The 20,028-nt window shown below is 37.6% G+C and overlaps 1 protein-coding gene across 3 annotated transcripts in view; it reads right to left on the bottom strand.

Annotated features, from left to right (window-relative positions):
• The window catches only part of SLC17A5 (solute carrier family 17 member 5), a 50,946-nt gene that overhangs the window by 16,259 nt on the left and 14,659 nt on the right, over positions 1-20,028 (bottom strand). For 2 of the 3 annotated variants that reach the window (XM_047734193.1, XM_047734194.1), the window contains exons 5-9: positions 19,563-19,649; positions 18,650-18,768; positions 13,577-13,735; positions 8,607-8,739; positions 7,049-7,196 (exon numbers count right to left, since the gene is read on the bottom strand). In XM_047734193.1, the coding sequence (XP_047590149.1) occupies positions 7,049-7,196; positions 8,607-8,739; positions 13,577-13,735; positions 18,650-18,768; positions 19,563-19,649 (646 nt within the window). The remainder of the gene's footprint in view (positions 1-7,048; positions 7,197-8,606; positions 8,740-13,576; positions 13,736-18,649; positions 18,769-19,562; positions 19,650-20,028) is intronic. The other variant, XM_047734192.1, reaches the window with a different exon arrangement.

Here is a 20,028-nt window from a genome sequence, read left to right as displayed (position 1 = left end):
GGGAGAGGGAGAGGGAGGGAGAATCAGACTTCTTGTGGAGCAGGGAACCCGACATGGGACTCGATCCCAGGACCCTGGGATCATGACCTGAGCTGAAGGCAGAGGCTTAACCGACTGAGCCACCCAGGTGCCCCTGTTGTGTTTGTATCAGATTCAGATATTTTTTTTCCTTTCCTTTCCTTTTTTTTTTTTTTTTTTAAAGATTTTAAGCACTTAAGAGAGAGTGTGCGCAAGCCCGAGTGGGTAGGGGCAGAGGGAGAAGCAGGCTCCCCGCTAAGCAAAGAGCCCTACATAGGGATCCCATGACCCTGGGATCATGACCCAAGCCAAAGGCAGATACTTGACACTGAGCCACCCAGGCGCCCCTGTATCAGATCTTTCTAATTATCACTAAATTGAACAAAGTTTTCTTGAAGTTAATTTGCTTTTCAAATTCCTCCTTTCTTTCATCATTATGTTAAACTACTTTTTTTTTTTTTAAGATTTCGTTTATTTACTTGAAAGAGAGTGAGAGAGAGTGAGCAAGAACAGGAGCTGGGGGAGGTACAGAGGGAGAAACAGATCCCCTGCTGAGCAGAAAGCCCTATGGGGCTCCATCCCAGGACCCTACAATCATGACCTGAGCTGAAGGCAGATGGTTAACCGACTGAGCTACTCAGATGCCCCTAAACTTTTTTACTTCTTAACTCACCAATAAGTATACTCAATAAGCATTTCCTAGCTTGTAAGTTACAGAAAAATTCTTCCCTCTGTTTTGATTTTTTTTTTGACGAAAGACTTCGGTATATTATAAACAATTCAACATTAGACATTTGGTCTCACGATAAAATCAGAGATTATTCCTTCAATAAATGTTTACTGAACACACTCTATGTGACAGGCATTGTAATAAAACTTTCATGCATAGGCGTGCATGGGTGGCTCAGTAGGTTAAAGCCTCTGCCTTTGGCTCAGGTCATGATCCCAGGGTCCTGGGATGGAGCCCAGCATCTGGCTCTCTGCTCAGCAGGGAGTCTGCTTCCCCCTCTCTCTCTCTCTGCCGGCCTCTCGGCCTACTTGTGATATCTCTGTCAAATAAAAAAAATTAAAGAAAAAAAAAAAAACAACTTTCATGCATGATCAATTTTGGGATGTGAAATATTACATTCCTAAATAGGATAAGACATATTTAGAGTTTTCTTTTTTTTTAATCACAATAGATTTTTTACATACAGTGAAATATTTTTACTATTCTGATTATCAGATCCTTATACTTTAAAAAATGTAATTCAGCATTACATTAAAAAGATGGAACATTTTATATTTAAGTGGGATTAATGTAATCTTCTAGTTTAAAGATAAAAATCACATAAAAAAAAAAAAAAGAAAAAAGAAAGGATGAATACCCAAGTTTTGTAGCAACATGGACGGGACTGGAAGAGATTATGCTGAGTGAAATAAGTCAAGCAGAGAGAGTCAATTATCATATGGTTTCACTTATTTGTGGAGCATAACAAATAGCATGGAGGACAAGGGGAGATGGAGAGGAGAAGGGAGTTGAGGGAAATTGGAAGGGGAGGTGAACCATGAGAGACTATGGACTCTGAAAAACGATCTGAGAATTTTGAAGGGGTGGGGGGTGGGAGGTTGGGGGCACCAGGTGGTGGGTATTGTAGAGGGCACGGATTGCATGGAGCACTGGGTGTGGTGCAAAAATAATGAATATTGTTATGCTGAAAAAATAAAAATTAAAAAAAAAAATCACATGAAACTATACAAGAGATGTTTGAACTTCAGAATTTAAACACTGCCAAGACTGTAACTAATGGGTTTAATAATTAATCACATCTATTTCTGGTTCTGAAAGTTTAAATTGATTTTAATTATATGAAATACTATGACAATAATTAACTCAAGAAGGTACCACTTTCTCTGTAAAATGGGTGGCTATGTAGTCAGTATATAACCAATTATTGTTCTTACAAATTTCTAATTACCAACAAAAATATTACTGTCTAAGGCAAGTAGTTACCATTGTTAGTTAAATAAACAACTGCCAGATCCAAACTGTATAAAAGAATGACAGTCTCCATAGGCTTATGCAGTTTAACTTTTGTTAGAATTCTAAATTTTGAGGGTCCTTCTATCCCAGGTCTGTGATTAGATTAGCAAGGTATACATCAGTGAGATAAAGTAATATGCAGTCACATATCGTTAATGTAGTTAATTCCATGAAAGAATTATGTGAAAGTAAATACATATATAAAAAAGTAAATAAATAACATAATATCCATAAAGTATGGCTAAATATTAAAATATGTCTAAATTATTTTGGTTAGGAAGTAGAGAAAGTTGAGAGAACAAAATATCTTAATAAGTAAAATCTCATTTAGATATACTATTTCCTTTTATTTGTAATCTCAGAAAATATTGTATTTCTAACCTCAATCTCAATATTATTGTCAATATAAATTTACATAGTACCCTGTGGAATTCACTATTATGCAGATACTTTTAATATTTATTTATTTATTTATTTATTTATGTAAGCTCTATGCCCTATGTGGTGCTAGAACTCATGACCCCAAGAACAAGAATTGCATGCTCTACTGACTAAGCCAGCCAGGTACCCCTATTTCTAAATTTTTTTAAAGTAAGCTCTACACCCAACAAGGAGCTTGAACTCACCACCATGAGATCAAGAGTCACATGCTCTACTGAGCCAGCCAGGGGCCCCTGCAGATACTTTTAAGAGCTATTTAAATACATATAATGTAGCTGATATGTGAACTCAGCTTTAACCCATACATTGCTCTAATTAACAGTTATGATTATGGAAATAAGGAGATAACTAAACAACTAAACCAGAATTAAGAAATAATAACATCATAATAAAAGTAGTGTACATTTAAAGCTGTCATCTTTTGCTACTCTGTGGAGGAAGGCATCCCTACAATTCACTCTAGAGAGACTTACAAGTCTCTGCTGGTACCTTGATAATTCTATGAAGGATTGAAGGATCACTTCAACATCCCAAAGATAAGAAAATAAAAAACAAGGCTTACTATGTGCTATTCAGCATATAAAAGATGTAAAAGAAATAATTTGATAAAATTGCAGACTTTTGTGTTCTATTTTTTTTAAGATTATCTAAAGATTTTTTTTAAAGATTATTTATTTATTTGACAGAGATCACAAGTGGCAGAAAGGCAGGCAGAGAGAGAAAGGAGGAAGCAGGCTCCCCATTGAGCAGAGAGCTAATTTGGGGCTCAATCCCAGGACCGGGATCATGACTTGAGCCGAAGCAGAGGCTTTAACCCACTGAGCCACCCAGGTGCCCCTTTTGTGTTCTGTTTGTAAATAAACCTTTGACAACAGTCAATGCTTCGAGTGATTTCTAAGTAGTAACTAACACCTGCTTAGGAGAGGCAATCTAACTTAGTAATGAAGGCATATGATCTCTTGCCAGGGCCTTGGTTTCTAAACACCACTCTTCACTGAAAGGATCCAGCATTCCTTGGAGAAATCGCTGATCCCAAGGTATTTCAAGATAGGGAAGATACAAGATGAATCCGGAACATCTAGTTGTTTCATCAATAAAGACGTGGTCAAAGAAGCAGGGTGAGGGATGGTGAAGGGGTGTGGGGAATGTTGATAGGCTACAGGACCCAGCTCGGAGGGGCACCTATGGCTAAATCTGAGATAATGTGAGAATAAAAACAGATACGGACAATAACGGATTATAACTCATCAAATAAATTAGGAGTCTCTGAGTCCACGCTGATGATAGATAAAAAAGTGGAGGAGAAGGGAAGATCTTCCTTACAAAAGAACGCCAACTGATTAAATGTGGAGGGAAAGATAGAGTGGAAATACCACGTTTTTGAAGCCACATGGTAAAACTGGTTTGGTGTGGATCAATAATGGGTACTAAATCTAAGCTGGCGAGGAGGGTGATGAGAAGGATATTTATATGATCTCCAGGCATCTTTCCAGAGATGCCTTGTTGAAGGGGAAAAAGTAAGTAGTTATTAGAGAACTACAACATCTTGACTGGGTGATCAAAATCAATATTACCAGGGGCTTCTGGATGTGATTCCCTGAGGTCACAGGCCAGTGAATCTGGTCAGGGATACATTATCTGAATCTAATCACTACAAGACATGAGAAAAATCCAGAGTGTGGGCATTCCAGGTATATAGACAGGCATGAGCATAGGGCCAAAGGTGGAAAAGAACGTGTGTGTGTGATGTTTGTGTGTCTCTTGGGGGATATTTTTTGAGAATAAAGAGTAGTTTCGTTCGCCTTGGGCGAAGTACAAATTAGATGAGGCAGGGGAGAGGGAAATAAAATTATACAGGTAAATTGGGACCATAATGTGGAGGATTTTCCATGTTGGTTGTGGATTCTGTATTTAAATTTAATAGAGAGTATAAAAATTGATTTTGTTATATAATACTAAAGAAAGAGCATTAAAGAAAAGTGTTGACATACAATGAAATCAATACCCAAATATTTTTTAAGAAAGAGTTTTAACATGGTGCTAAATGTGAAAGACTGTGTTCATTCTTGCATTCATGCCCTTGATTGAGCACTGACCAAGACCCAGCACAGGGCCAGGTTCTGGTATGGCTGGGCTCAATAAGGTGGACTTGCCCCTGTGCTCTCTGCGCTTATAGTTCCAGAGCTTTTGCTTAGGTTACTTTTTATATCAAATGGTTTCTTGGTCCAGTGCCTAAGTGTTGCTGATTTTCTTCTTTGGATCCCCATTGTTAAAGGTGTATGTAGCACTGAAGTTCCTACTTCCTTGGTATAGTTATATAAATCAACCACTCAACAAGTATGGACTGGGTGTGCTTCTCCTTGTGCAGAAGCTGTGATATGAATGTATAGCCTGTCTCAGTCTGATGAGTTTATATCCAAATGAGATAAGAAAGGTAAGAGTTGCATTTAAAATAATTACAAATCAAGGTAAGGCAGTGAATATAAATGCATCTAGCGTTAAATTATAACTGGAATGCACTAAGAAGAGGAAGAGAAGAAAGTAGGCATTAATGGTCTGGAAAGGCCTAATGAAGAGTTAGGGTGTGAACTGAGAAGGGTGCAGAGGGGTGGAAACAGCCCTGCCACAGGGGCTGAGAATGAACCTTTAGTGGAAGGCGCTGCAAAGTAGCAGACAGGATTCAGCAGGGAGCTGGGCACACATACAGTCTGATCTATGGAAACTTCTCTGACTTCTTTTTTTTTTTTTTAAAGATTTTATTTATTTATTTGACAGACAGAGATCACAAGTAGGCAGAGAGGCAGGCAGAGAGAGAGGAGGAAGCAGGCTCCCTGCTGAGCAGAGAGCCCGATGTGGGGCTCAATCCCAAAGTCAATTTGGGAAAAGAATTTGGGAAAGGGTAAATATGGTACTGGACCACCAATGTTTTCTCCAAAAATAAATTCATATCCATTAAAAATTAAGCATATCAAATCTTCTGGGCTAAAATATTTACATAGGCCCCTCCACTACCTAGTTGATTGGCACAAATGAATCCTAGAAGTATGTGGCCCAAATAATATTTCCGAGAAGGAGCTGTAAAAAGAATTCTGGGCTTAAAGGTAAGAGGTTTAGATTCAAGTTTAGGCTCTATCATTAGTTAGCTATGTGATGTAAGAAAAATCACTTAATTGCTCTGAATCTTTAGTTATAAAATGAGTTAAGAATATCTATCTCATTAGGAATGCTTTAAGGATAAAATGAGGTAATGTTTGTGAAAGTGATTTATAAGCTATCAAGTGCTAGACAAATATATTTGCACATAGGTAAGATAATAATTGGACAAATAACTTGGTCTGGTCTTGGGCATTCATCCATCCAACTAAATGCCCACCATGTGCCAAGCCCATGGGGATGGTAAGACAGCATCTGCCTTGTGAGTTCCCACTCTAGCTGGGGAGACAGACACAAGTTATCATGTGTTATGTGTAATGTTTTTGTTGGAAACTGTGTACAGAGGTGATGACAGTTAAAATTTTTTTTTTTTTTAAGATTTTATTTATTTATTTGACAGAGAGAGATCACAAGTAGATGGAGAGGCAGGCAGAGAGAGAGAGAGAGGGAAGCAGGCTCCCTGCTGAGCAGAGAGCCCGATGCGGGCCTCGATCCCAGTACCCTGAGATCATGACCTGAGCCGAAGGCAGCGGCTTAACCCACTGAGCCACCCAGGCACCCGACAGTTAAAATTTTTAATTTAAAAAGAATTTCATGGGGCGCCTGGGTGGCTCAGTGGGTTAAGCCGCTGCCTTCGGCTCAGGTCATGATCCCAGGTCCTGGGTTCAAGCCCCACATCGGGCTTTCTGCTCGGCGGGGAGCCTGCTTCCTCCTCTCTCTCTGCCTGCCTCTCTGCCTACTTGTGATTTCTCTCTGTCAAATAAAAAAAAAAAAAAAAAAAAATCTTTAAAAAGAATTTCATGTGTTATTATGTAAACTGAAATCTTGTTTAAAAATTTGCTTTTATTCTTTTTTAAGCTATTTTATTTATTTGAGAGAGAATGAGAATGGAGTGGGGAGCAGGAGAGGGGGAAGAAGAGACTCTTAAGCCAACTCTGTGCTGAGTGTGGAACTGATGTGGGGCTTGATCCCATGACCCTGAGATCACCCTGAGCCGAAACTGAGTGGATGCTCCACTGATTGTGCCACCCAGATGCCTCTAGTTTACGAATTTAAAGTCATTCCTAGAGTAGTTAAATTTATAGAGGAAGAAAGTAGAATGGAGGTTGCCAGGGATGGTGGGGAGGTTAGGAATGGGGAGTTAGTGTTTAATGGAGGTTGCCAGGGATGGTGGGGAGGTTAGGAATGGGGAGTTAGTGTTTAATGGGAACAGTTTCAGCTTGGGAAGATGACAAAGTTCTAGAGATGGATGGTGGTGATAGCTGCATACCATCTTCACACCTGAATGTAGTTAACGCCATAGAACTGTACACTTAAAAATGGCTAAAATGGTGTATTTCATGTTATATATACTTAACCACAATTAAAAAAAATTTAAAGTCAATCATAGCCAATTTTTATATTAGTACTCACGAAGGAGCAATATCCAGATGGTTGATGCTAAATCCAGAAGAGCAAAAGCCTCCCAGTGTTGTCGATATGGTTAAGAATGCAACGGCCAATGAATAATCACAACCTATAAATCCAGCGGCTACAAGGAATACTGCAGGTCCAATCATTCCTGGAGTTAAAAAGTTATAAACAGAAAAAGCAGCCCCGGTATTAATATTTGCTTGGGTTACCTTAATATAGTATAAATCTGAGATTTGACACTACTGCCACCTACTGTAGAAATGCTATACTGCATAGAAGACTGAATAGTTTTCCTGACAAAACGAAAACTGCTGAAAAACACATAGACATAATGCAACTAATGTGAAAGTAATGTAAAAGAAAATATCACAATGCAACATTATTAAATCTTCCTTGCCAAGACTCAGCTATAGTTCTACAAAGAGCAAGAAGAGAATGAAAAATATAGTTCTAGAGAGAAGCTATACTTGGTACAGAATGAGATTTAAAGTTCATATAACCAAAGAAGATAAACTAGATAAATTCTGTTGAATAAAGTTATAAGAGCACTCCATCTAGGTTTTAGCATTGATAGCAATATACATATTTTATTATAGGCAGTTAAGCACAAAATATGAGTAACAGGAAGGGACTTAATGAATGGGTTGCCACTTTTTCTCTGTTCTACAGCAGTACCTATCCAATAACTCTCTGTGATGATGGAAATGTTGTATTTGTATGCACTGCAGTCAAGGAACTTATTTTAAAGTTTCAATTAAATGTAAATAGCCATATATGGATAGTGGCTACCATATTGGACAGAGCAGGTGAACAGAAGCCAAAAAAGAGAAAATTGGATTGAATCTAATGGGATCTATTTCATTTGCAGGTGAGGAAAAATTCTTGGGAGTTGAATAAGTAAGCAATAGAACAGGACAGCACCTTCCAGCAGTAGCTGCTCAGAAGGGGTTTGCAGAATTATCCTGAATAGCGTCCTTTTATAAGGTAATTTCTGAAGTATAGCCATCAGAGACTTCCAGGGTCTCCACTTACCAAAGATCTTAAAAAAAAATAAATAAATAAAGCAATTGTCATAGAAAGTTTTAAAATCTATCTTTATGAAATCAGTCTGAAACATATGATTATTGAATGTTCCTTTGAGTTCTTTGATTCATAGCTCCTCATTTAATGTAATGATGTCAGTAAATGTTTTTGGATTGAAGTTGAAAATGTGTTCATTTAGAAAAGGGATGGAGGCTTAAATAATTATTTTCACTGCAAACTTAGAGCTGAAAACACTGTGGTTTATAAAATTCTAGAAATGATATTCAGCAAAGCAAGCCATTTTTTATAGTTTTAAGACTATGGTGGAGGTAATAGGATATTATCAACATTAACCCTCAAAATGCATGGTTCAGAAAGAACTAACCATCTTGTACAGAAATGCACTACATGCATTAAAACATAGTGTTTTAATATGTGGACAAAATAAATGACCAATACCATTTTTATTTTGCCTTGCACTATAAACACAGTAAATAATGGTAAACTGAAATAAACCTTGATTCAACTCACTTACCTATCAGGCTAAAAACTCTTCGGACACATATTGTTGAAAAATTCCATTTTGCCCTTAAATTGTCAGCAGCTTGACCAGACAGGATCATACATAACCAACAGCCAAAATAAGGCAGTGCAGAGAGTAGCCCATTCTGGAAGAAATAAGAAGATTTAGAATTAATTAGGTGGCGGTGGTGGGGTGGTGGAGGGGAGGAAGAACCAAAACAACACACACACACACACACACACACACACACACACCCACCAGCACTCAAGAAGGAGACTCAAAGCAATATCCTGTTGCTATTTAAACAGTCCAGTCTGCTCAAGGTAATCTTGCATGTTATTTTGGGACGTGGGGTACAGCTTCAGTAAGAGAGGACAAATCTATTAGCTATAAATTCTCCCTATTGACTAGTTTTTGGTCATTTTTCACTTATTTGTTTATATTTACATATAATTTCACTTATTTGTTTATATTTACATATAAGTATATTATAATATACTTTATTTATATATAAGTATATTATAATACATATTATATGTTATATATATATTATATATTTATATTTAAAATTATTATATGTAATTACTCATTTATATTTTAAAATTTATATTTCTATTTTAAGTGATATAATTTATATTTTATATAAATATAAAGATAGAAAATGTTAAAAATATATTTATAAATTACATAAAATTGTTATATGGTATATATAATTATACATATTTATATTTGTATTTATACAAATATTTTTTAAGATTTTTTAAAGATTTTATTTATTTATTTGACAGAGATTACAAGTAAACAGAGAGGCAGGCAGAGAGAGGAAGGGAAGCAGGCTCCCTGCTGAGCAGAGAGCCCAATGTGGGGCTTGATCAGCACCCTGGGATCATGACCTGAGCCTATGAAGCCACTGAGCCACCCAGGCACCCCTATACAAATATTTTTATTACAAAGTAACATGCAGATACAGAAAACTACATAACTCCAATGTATTGCTTAATGAATTATTCTAGAATGCACACCATCTAAGTCAAGTGTCCAGTGCACTACCACATGCTTTGGGCAGAGGACACAGGTAGTGAGGTAACAGACCTCTATTTTCCCCTCTTCTTTTCCTTTAAGTTCCCACCTAAAAAAAAAATAAAAGTACCAGGACATATGAAACAATTTAACATGGAAATGTGCTATTTGCTTTGTAGGAAATAATCTGACAGTCAGCTTTTTAGGAAATCACAAATTCTGTAAAATGAATCAAATCATTGTAAAATGAAAAACACATACTTGGAAAAAAAGAAGACATTTCCTTCTTCTATTCATTTTTTTCCCAGCATAAACCTGGGGTGCCAATAATAAATGGTCTAATTTTGATAAGAACAAATGTTTTTATAGTCTGAGAAAGATGGATACACCTTTTAGTATTTTATAACTAAGGTCATGTTTTACAAAAAAGGTAGAAAGATATTTTATCGGTGGTATTTAAATCTGGTAATAATTCCATTTAAGCATCATGAATGGTACAAACCAAAAAAATCTGTTGATATTTTAAATTTAAGAATTTAAGTGTGCTTGGGGCTCCTGGGTGGCTCAGTGAGTTAAGCCTCTGCCTCCGGCTCAGGTCATGGTCCCAGGGTCCTGGGATCGAGTGGGCTCTCTGCTCCACAGGGAGCCTGCTTCCTCCCCTCTCTTTCTGCCTGCCTCTCTGCCTACTTGTGAACTCTCTTTCTGTCAAATAAATAAATAAATAAAATCTTTAAAAAAAAAAAAAGAATTTAAGTGTGCTTAAGATTCAGTTTTTTTCATCAGCTTGTGGTCCTCTATATTTAGGTGCTGTATGCTTCCAGTTCTACTTCTATAGCTAAGATTTTTGTTTCTTTCTTGTACTGAGCTGAGTAATTTCCTCTTAGAAATTTTTTAAAAAAGATTTTATTTATTTGACACAGAGAGAGAGAGAGAGAAACAGCGAGAGGGGGAACATAAGCACAGGCAGAGGGAGAGGGAGAAGCAGACTTCCCCAGAGCAGGAAGCCAGATGCAGGGGCTCAATCCCAGGACCCTATGATCATAACCTAAGCCAAAGGCAGACGCTTAATGACTGAGCCACCCAGGCGCCCCTTCTCTTTAAATTTTATTCTATTTAGATTTCTGCAGAGTAGGATCACATCTATCATTATTTGTGGCAGAATCCTACACATGAATAAACTGAAGCAAATAGAGAAGTGAATTTTCTGATCTTGGTCTTGTTCTCTTGTGGGATAAGACTGATAATTCATCAGAGTTACTGAAATTTTCCACTTAAGGTTCAAATGTTAAAAACTCTGCTAACAACCTACAACTACCTTCTGCAAACTACTATAAATCTTCAAAATTGGGTGCCTGGATGGCTCATTCGGTTAAGAGTCTGTCTTCAGCTCAGGTCATGATCCCAGGGCCCTGGGATTGAGTCCCACATCAGGCTCCCTCTTCAGTGAGGAGTCGGCTTCTCCTTCCACCCCTCCCTGCCCCCACTCTTGCTTGCTCTCTCTCACAAAAATAAATAAAGTCTTAAAAAAAAAATCTTTTTTTTTTTTTTTAAGATTTTATTTATTTATTTGACAGAGAGAAATCACAAGTAAGCAGAGAGGCAGGCAGAGAGAGAGGAGGAAGCAGGCTCCTCGCTGAGCAGAAAGCCCGACGCGGGGCTCGAACCCAGGACCTGGGATCATGACCTGAGCCGAAGGCAGCGGCCCAACCCACTGAGCCACCCAGGCGCCCCTTAAAAAAAAAAATCTTAAAAAAAAATAGGGACATTAGAATTAGGAAAAATTAGGAAAAAAGAAAATGAGGGGGCGCCTGGGTGGCTCAGTGGGTTAAGCCGCTGCCTTCGGCTCAGGTCATGATCTCAGGGTCCTGGGATCGAGTCCCGCATCGGGCTCTCTGCTCGGCAGGGAGCCTGCTTCCCTCTCTCTCTCTCTGCCTGCCTCTCTGTCTACTTGTGATCTCTCTCTGTCAAATAAATAAATAAAATCTTTAAAAAAAAAAAAGAAAATGAGGATAACTAATGAAGCTAAACTTGTATGAAAAAGAAAATTTATAAAAAAGGATCAAGAGCTTTAAAAATTTTAAATTAATGAGATTATAATTTTAAATATAACGCTTTTCCAAGTAGGCTTTATTTTGAACAAAGGTTAAAAAGGAATTCATTTTATTTTATTTTAATTTTTAAAAAAGATTTTATTTATTTATTTGACAGAGAGAGAGAGAAATCACAAATAGGCAGAGAGGCAGGCAGGGTGCGGGTGGTGGGGGGGGAAAGCTGGCTCCCCGCTGATCAGAGATCCCAATTCGGGGCTCGATCCCAGGACCCTGAGATCATGACCTGAGCCTAAGGCAGAGGCTTTAACCCACTGAGCCACCCAGGCGTCCCGAGAATTATTTTAAACTTCATTCACATTTCTTTGAATTTTGAAAGAAAATATATTTTTGTATAAAAGTGGAAGATAAATGATTTTGGTTTCCAAATATTTTCTCCTATTTAGTGGATTTTCATTCTTGTGTATGTGTGTGTGTATTTTCATTCTTGATAGCGTCCTCTGAGGCACAAAAGTTTTTAATTTTGATGAAATCTAATTTATATATTTTTTTCTTTGGTCACGTATGCTTTTGGTTTTATATATAAGAAACTGTTGTGAAGGTCACAAAGAAGTATACCTTCTAAGAGTTTTATTGTTTTAGCTGTCACATTTAGGTCTTTGATCCGTCTTTTATTTTGAAGGCAAAACACCACTAACTTTCCTTACAAACTGCTTCTTTCTCTTTAGGTTTTTCCTCAATTTCTTAAAAGATAAAACCCATTAGCCCAGAGATTATGATAGAAACTGCAATTCTTTTTTTTTTTTTTTTTTTTGAAACTGCCTCAATTCTATGGGTTCAAAAGAACTGGCAGTTTCAGGAGGTTTTTCTTTAAGTTTTTTTTTTTTTTTAAAGATTTTATTTATTTATTTGACAGAGATCACAAGTAGGCAGAGAGGCAGGCAGAGATGCGGGGGGCGGGGGGAGCATGCTGAGCAGAAGCCTGATGCAGTGCTCGATCTCAGGACCCTGGGATCATGACCTGAGCCAAAGGCAGAGGCTTTAACCCACTGAACCACCCAGGCGCCCCCTTTTTAAAAGATTTTATTTATTTATTTGAGACAGAGAGTGGGGGGGCACACAAGCGGGGAGGAGGGTCAGGGGCAGAGGGGGAAGCAGACTCCCCACTGAGCAGGGAGCCCAATGCAGGACTTGATCCGAGGACCCTGGGGTCATGACCTGAGCTGAAGGCAGACCCCTAACAGAGTTAGCCACCCAGGCATCCTAGGAAGGCCCTTCTTACACAGCTTTGCAGTTACAGCCTGCCAGTGCATGGATAATGCCTCAGAGCAACCTCTGCTCAGGAAACAAATGGCTTCCAAGTTCTCTCAGCTGCCAGCAGAGCGCCCCCACCAGCCCTTGGAGAAGTGATGATGGGTATGCTTGAATTTGTCATCTGATATCCTAAGACCTTTATGGTTAAGGAGGATACCTACTAGGGACTACTAAGACCTTTATGGTTAAGGGGGATACCTGCCAAAAGATGCCTTGAATCAAGAACACACAATGAACAAAGAAGGTACAACTGTGAAGCAAAAAGAGCAGTCTCTAGATTCAGTAGGTGAGTGTAAAATGGAAGATACAAAATAACTGACTTTTATATGAAAGTGAAACAAATTCTGTGTGCAATTTAAAAATATATTTTTGGGGCGCCTAGGTGGCTCAATGGTTAAACGTCTGCCTTAGGCTCAGGTCATGATCCTGGAGTCCTGGGATTGAGCCCCACATCAGGCTCTGGGCTCGGCGAGGGGTCTGCTTCTCCCTCTCCCACTCCCCCTGCTTGTATTCCCTCTCTCGCTTTCTGTCAAATAAATAAATAAAATCTTAAAAAAAAAGTATTCTTTATATCAGAAAGAGATCATTACTTTTTCTTACCTCTTGCACATTGAACCTTAGGATCTCCTTCATGTAAGTAGGCAATAACGTCAATAAAGTATAAAAGGTCCAGTTGTAAGAAAAATGTGCAACTACAATAGCCCAAAGAGGCAATGATCTTAGCATGGGTGTCCATGGCACTGACTTCTGTGAAGAAAGCTGAAAAAAAATAACAGGCACTATTAGTATATGTTATGTTTATATCCATACTTTATCAGCCAAAATTCCGTCTGGAACACATTACCAGCCTTGATTAGTAAGTTCCAGAAGCTTTTTTTTTTTGGAAGGGGTAAAGATTTATTTATTTTAGAGAGAGAGAGCACAAGAAGAAGGGGGAGAGATTGGGAAAGAGAAGCAGACATCCAGCCTGATGCGGGGAAGATCTTACAACCCTGAGATCATGACCTGAGCTGAAATTAAGACTTGGGACACTTAACTGAGTCACCCAGGTGCCCCAGTAAATTCCAGAGTTTTAAACCAACTCTTTCAAAATATTAAACAGCAGTAGAGTTGTCCATGATTCAGGTTGAAAGAAAAAACAGGAATGTAATCTTATAACTCCTTATGAATGTCAGAATTCACTTGCAGTATTAATTTCTCCATCTACAAAATAGAGAATACTTTCATAATAAAATTCAGAGGTTGACATAACGGCAAAGGAATGAGACTGCAAGTCCTATTAGAATTCCTATTTCACCATCCAATCTTTACTCAATTCCAATGACTTTAAGAAGGTCGCAACAGAACGTTTGTTTACGCGGCATCTGGAGAAATGGTCTTCGAAGTAGGGTGTAAGCACCCGAGGGGGATGTAAGATGACCCCTCACTGTATGGAAGAACATTTTAGAACTTTTTTTTTAAAGATTTTATTTATTTGTCAGAGAGAGAGACAGCACAATGGCAGGCAGAGAGAGAAGAGGTTCCCCGCTGAGCAAGGAACCCGACGGGGCACTAGATCCCAGGATCCTAGGATCATGACCTGAGCTGAAGGCGTCCCCATTTTAGAACATCTATCTATACTCACTTTTATCCTAAAGAAGAGAAACTAAACACCAATAATATTTAATAACTAGGTTGGCCCTGGAGTATGTCACACAGTCATATACTGTATCATCTCCCCGGTTCGAAGGGGTTGACGGTGTCCTCACTTGTCGGCTTGCCCTCACAACTACAACACAGTACAGTTTACCCCCACCTTTTTAAGTGGGTTTGTGGATTTTTTTAAACCAGTTTTAATGAAAACAAATCTACAAAACTGACACTGTCTTCAAAAGATTCTAACAGAGGGGCGCCTGGGTGGCTCAGTGGCTTAAAGCCTCTGCCTTCAGCTCGGGTCATGATCTCAGGGTCCTAGGATCGAGCCCCACATCAGGCTCTCTGCTCAGCGGGGAGCCTGCTTCCTCCTCTCTCTCTGCCTGTCTCTCTGCCTGCTTGTGATCTCTCTGTCAAATAAATAAATAAATAAAATCTTAAAAAAAAATAGGGATGTCTGGCTGGCTCGGTCAGTAGAGCATGCAGATCTTGATCTCAGGGTTGTGAGTTCAAGCCCTAAAGACTTTCTTTTACTTGTAAAAAAAAAAAAAGATTCTAACAGAAAGTCATGGAAGAGAATTCTAATAACATAGGCTCACAGGAACACTAAGACAACAGTGGAACTGACACTTGTCCTCATCAGTCCTTTGTCAGCTGCTGCACCCAGCAAAGTTACGGTAGGCTCATCAGATACAACACCGTCAACACTGCTCCCATTAAACATTATTACCAATTTTTAAGTAATAAAAAGTTTTTCCCATTGAAATTCCAAATTCATGTATACACTGTTTAGTTCATTTTACTCACTCTTCAAAAAGTCTATTTTTAGACATGTTTTATAATACATGTAAGTATAGTAGTACCTGTAGATAACCATGAATAAATATACGTATATTGAGTGTTAACCCCCACCTTTTAAGTGATGCATGATTAAGAAACATGAATCCACTGGCCTGGAGCATCAGATTATTACATTTCCTATACACTGAAGCTCTGTGGTTTCCTTCTCAAAAGCTAATACAGCCATTTATGTTTCTGCCTCCAGGGTTCACGATTATTTTAAAGAGAGGAAGAACTATTATTAATCTTCTTGTGCCTTTTTTTCCCTAGGGACTTTTTATCTCACTTGGTAGATACACTTTTGTGTTTTTCACTCTGTATCAAAGATGTAGGTGATTTGGGGGAAGAGGAGGAGAGGGAACTTTTATTTTGATACAACAGTATAAATCATATCGAAATTATGTGCACACATGTCTGTCTCTCTCTGGAGATCACAGGCACCCCAGGAACCATGTCTTGTTCATTTTCTTTCTTTCTTTCTTTCTTTTTTTTTTTAAAGATTTTATTTATTTATTTGATAGAGAGAGAGACACACACAGCCAGAGAGGGAACACAAGCAGGGGGAGTGGGAGAGGGGGAAGCAGGCTTCCCACAGAGCAGGGAACCGGACATGGAGCTCAATCCCAGGACTATGGGATCATGACCAGAGCTGAAGGCAGACATTTAACGACCGAGCCACTCAGGCACCCCTCATTTTCTTTTTTGTGTTAATTTTTAAGTGCTCAGTGCCTGACAAAGAACCTAGGACACGGTAATTCTCAAAAAAAAATGTTTAAAGAATGAATGAAGTTCAGCGGATGCTGCACATTTCTTAGATTTTAGATTCTTAAGATTTCAAGATTTAAAGGTGGAGCTTCATGTAACACATCATTATTTTATGACTTTTCTTTTTTTTTTTAAGTAAATTCTCTGCCCTATGTGGGCTCAAACTCACAGCCCTGAGATCAAGAGTCTCATACTCTACCAACTGAGCCAGCCAGGCACCTTTATCTTATGACATTTTTAATCACAACATCATCTGGCTTAAGAATGCAGTTTGGAATTCTATGAAACATAATCCTCCTAACTCGTCTAGCTTCTGAGTATTCCATTTTCTGAAGTGTATGGAAAAACAAATTAACCTTAAGTTTGGATAAGGGACAGCTTTAGACACATATCGAGGTAGAGAAAGCAAGCTTTTTAAAAAATCTAAATAAACTGGGGCGTCTGGGTGGCTCAGTGTGTTAAAGCCTCTGCCTTTGGCTCAGGTCATGATCCCGGGGTCCTGGGATCGAGCCCCGCGTTGGGTTCTCTGCTCAGTGGGGAGCCTGCTTCCCCCCTCCTCTCTCTCTGCCTGCCTCTCTGCCTACTTGCGATCTCTGTCTGTCAAATAAATAAATAAATTAATTTAAAAAAATCTAAATAAACTAAAAGTTTTTATAAGTCCATAAAAATAGTGATAGAAATGAAGTAATGAAATAAATAAGCTGTCACCATCAATGCTGAGAAAATGTGACAAGACGTATCAAGTTTCATATGGCAAGATCTCACAATGCATTACATTATTTTTATCTGTCCCTTAGGGGTAAAGTGGGTCACTCATTTGATCAACATCACAGAGGATACCAAGTGAATAAAGCAACTTTATACTATATTGTGATTTTTTTTCTGAGTTTTTGCCAACCTGAAGACCAAGAGGTGCCATATTCCTTAAAGTTCAGCAGCTTGTAGAGACATTTGTAGCAAAATTTAAAAACTTAAAGAGGTGAATAAGTTAATATTTAATTGCTGCCCGGTTACACTATATATAAAAACTGAAAATATCAATAATAACAACTTAATGGGTAAGAAAAGTTTGTTTTTTTTTTTTTAAGATTTTACTTATTTATTTGACAGAGAGAGAGAGATCACAAGTAGGCAGAGAGGCAGGCAAAGAGAGGGGGAAGCAGGTTCCCTGCAGAGCAGAGAGCCCGATGCAGGGCTCGATCCCTCGACCCCAAGATCATGACCTGAGCCCAAGGCAGAGCCTTAACCCACTGAGCCACCGAGGTGCCCCAAGAAAAGTTTTAATGTAAAATATTTTGTTCTTAAATGAATAAAGTCACAATGAAGGCATTAAAATGCTAAAGAAGACTGAATACATTTTAATTTTTCCTGATTTTTTATGTTCTTTTATTCCCTCTGAAAGACAAATATTTTATTTCCATGACTTGAAGATTTACACTATTAAATTATGACAGATTTTTATTTCTGACATGCTATTGTGCTTGATTAAGTGATAAAAATCTAGCTTTAATAACATAATTCTTTTCCAAGGATCTACTCTAGAGGAGCAAACAGGTAAGTATATATCATACTATAAGTCATAACAAATGTGCTATATTCCTTATTATATCACACTCATTTAAAATATAGATAAGGGGTTGGGAGAGGGGAGAAAAGAAAAGAGAAAAATAAATAAATAAATAAAATGCAGATAAAAACACTGGTTTTCTAACAACTAACATTTTATTTTCTATTAATTAAGAAGACAAACTTAAGACGCATCGATAATCATTATTCTAGAAGGTTTAGAGCAACTTATGGTGTGCCTGGCAGGCTCAGTTGGTAGAGCATGCAACCCTTGATCTCAGGGTGTGGGTTTGAGTCCCACATTGGATGTAGAGATTACTTAAAAAAAAAAAAAATTGAATTCCGGGATCGAGTCCCGCATTGGGCTCCCAGCTCCATGGGGAGTCTGCTTTTCCCTCTGACCTTCTCGCTCATGCTCTCTCTCACTGTCTCTCTCTCAAATAAATAAATAAAATCTTTAAAAAAAAAAAAATTGAAGTGACTTATGAAAGTAATTTTTCATGAACTTAATCTTAAAAGATTGGAATTTCTCAGATAAAACAAACCAATACTTCATCTATTTCATTTGCCTGGTCTCTACTTTGCCCAGAACATGCACAATAGAAATATCTGTTTAAAAAATTGGTACCTCACTTCTGAAGAAAAAAAAGTTCTGAAATTGTTTTAAAATGTGCCAAAATAGGACACCTGGGTGGCTCAGCTGGTTAAGTGTCTGTCTTCACTCAGGTCATGATCCCGGAGTCCTGCATTGGGTTCCCTCCTCTGCAGGGAGTCTGCTTCTCTCTCTGCCTCTCACCCAGCTTATGCCTCTCTCTGTCTCCCAAATAAATAAATAAATAAAACAAAAAAAAAATGTGCCAGAGTCCATACCTGATTTTTTAATGATGAAAGAATATATTCTTTTTCATGGCGGGAGATTGTCTTGTGAGTTTCTGGCGTTTCGCTAACGAAAAAGATCCATAAAATAAACCAAACGATGCCAACTATACCTGAAAACGGAAAATAAGTTAAATAAAATCAGAATGCACCAACATCAATTTTTACATGTCTTGAAAAAATTATGTAATCATTAATTATCAAAGTAAAACTGGTTTCAGCTTGGTGTTGATTTCAAGTTCTACTCATAATTTCCTAATGGGATACTTGCTATTTGTATTATTTCCTCTAAGTTTTGAATAGAACAACTTTAAGCATATGACTCTGCTTATCAGAGTCTACCAGACAAACATTTTGAAAAATAAATTTTCATAATCTATTATTTCCACAGATATCTGTTTTCACTCATTGATTTGTTTTTTGTTTAGAATGCAGATGTATTTTCTGCATGAAATGTCTACATGGCAATCTAATTTATTAAAAACATGTATCATCCTGCTAATGAGATTGAGAAATGAAAGGCCCTGAGACTGAATAAAAAGAGAAAAAAATTAAAGCTGTCAAGTGAGGGCATCCTACTTTGCTTGAGAAAAAATCTTTTCAAAATATAAATTTTTATAATAACCAACACTGTAGTTTTTGGTAGTGAGTATAGCATTAAAGTCTTGGATTCAACAGCAGTTTCTATTGAGAAATATTCCAAAAAGAGTATCACATCATAAGTCAACTAGATCATTTTAAGCAAATAAAGTTAAAAAACAGATTTTCATTAAGTATTTTAGAACTTTGTGGTTTAGGAGTTGGTAACTTAGTGAGTTGGAATATATATTTTTAACCAGTTATTAGACTATAATACATTTTGGATTTGTTTCATTATGATTTAAGTTAAATTTTTGAGTAAACTTACCAAAAAGGTAGAAGACATAAGTCCAATTCATATAGAAACAAATTATTCCAGAAAGAGGAAGAGAAATTACTGTCCCAAGCTGTGCTCCTAGAACAACAATAAAGACTAGCTAAACTTTGTAGAGAGATGAACGAGGGGACTGGTCTACTGCTTAAGGAAGATGGGTAACAGATTTTCTCAAGGAATCATTTACTAGAAAACCCACAATATGTAAGACATACACATTAATTTGTAATTACATTAGTTACAACTATGTAGCTATTGATGAATTAGAATGCATCAATCAGTATAGGACCTATTATAACATGAGCTAGTCAATGCCACATTACTAGTAAATGAAATGAAATGCAAGTGTTTGGGGAAAGGTTCAAAGATGGTCTCTAAGGCTGATAAACATAATGTACTGCAGTACAACTGAGGAAATAAGAATGAAGCTTTTAGTAATCTAAGTTGCCCAAAATATATT

The sequence above is a fragment of the Lutra lutra genome, chromosome 6 (genome assembly GCF_902655055.1).
Source record: "Lutra lutra chromosome 6, mLutLut1.2, whole genome shotgun sequence".
NCBI classification, from domain to species: Eukaryota; Metazoa; Chordata; class Mammalia; order Carnivora; family Mustelidae; genus Lutra; species Lutra lutra.
This window is presented reverse-complemented; position numbering and strand designations above follow the sequence as displayed.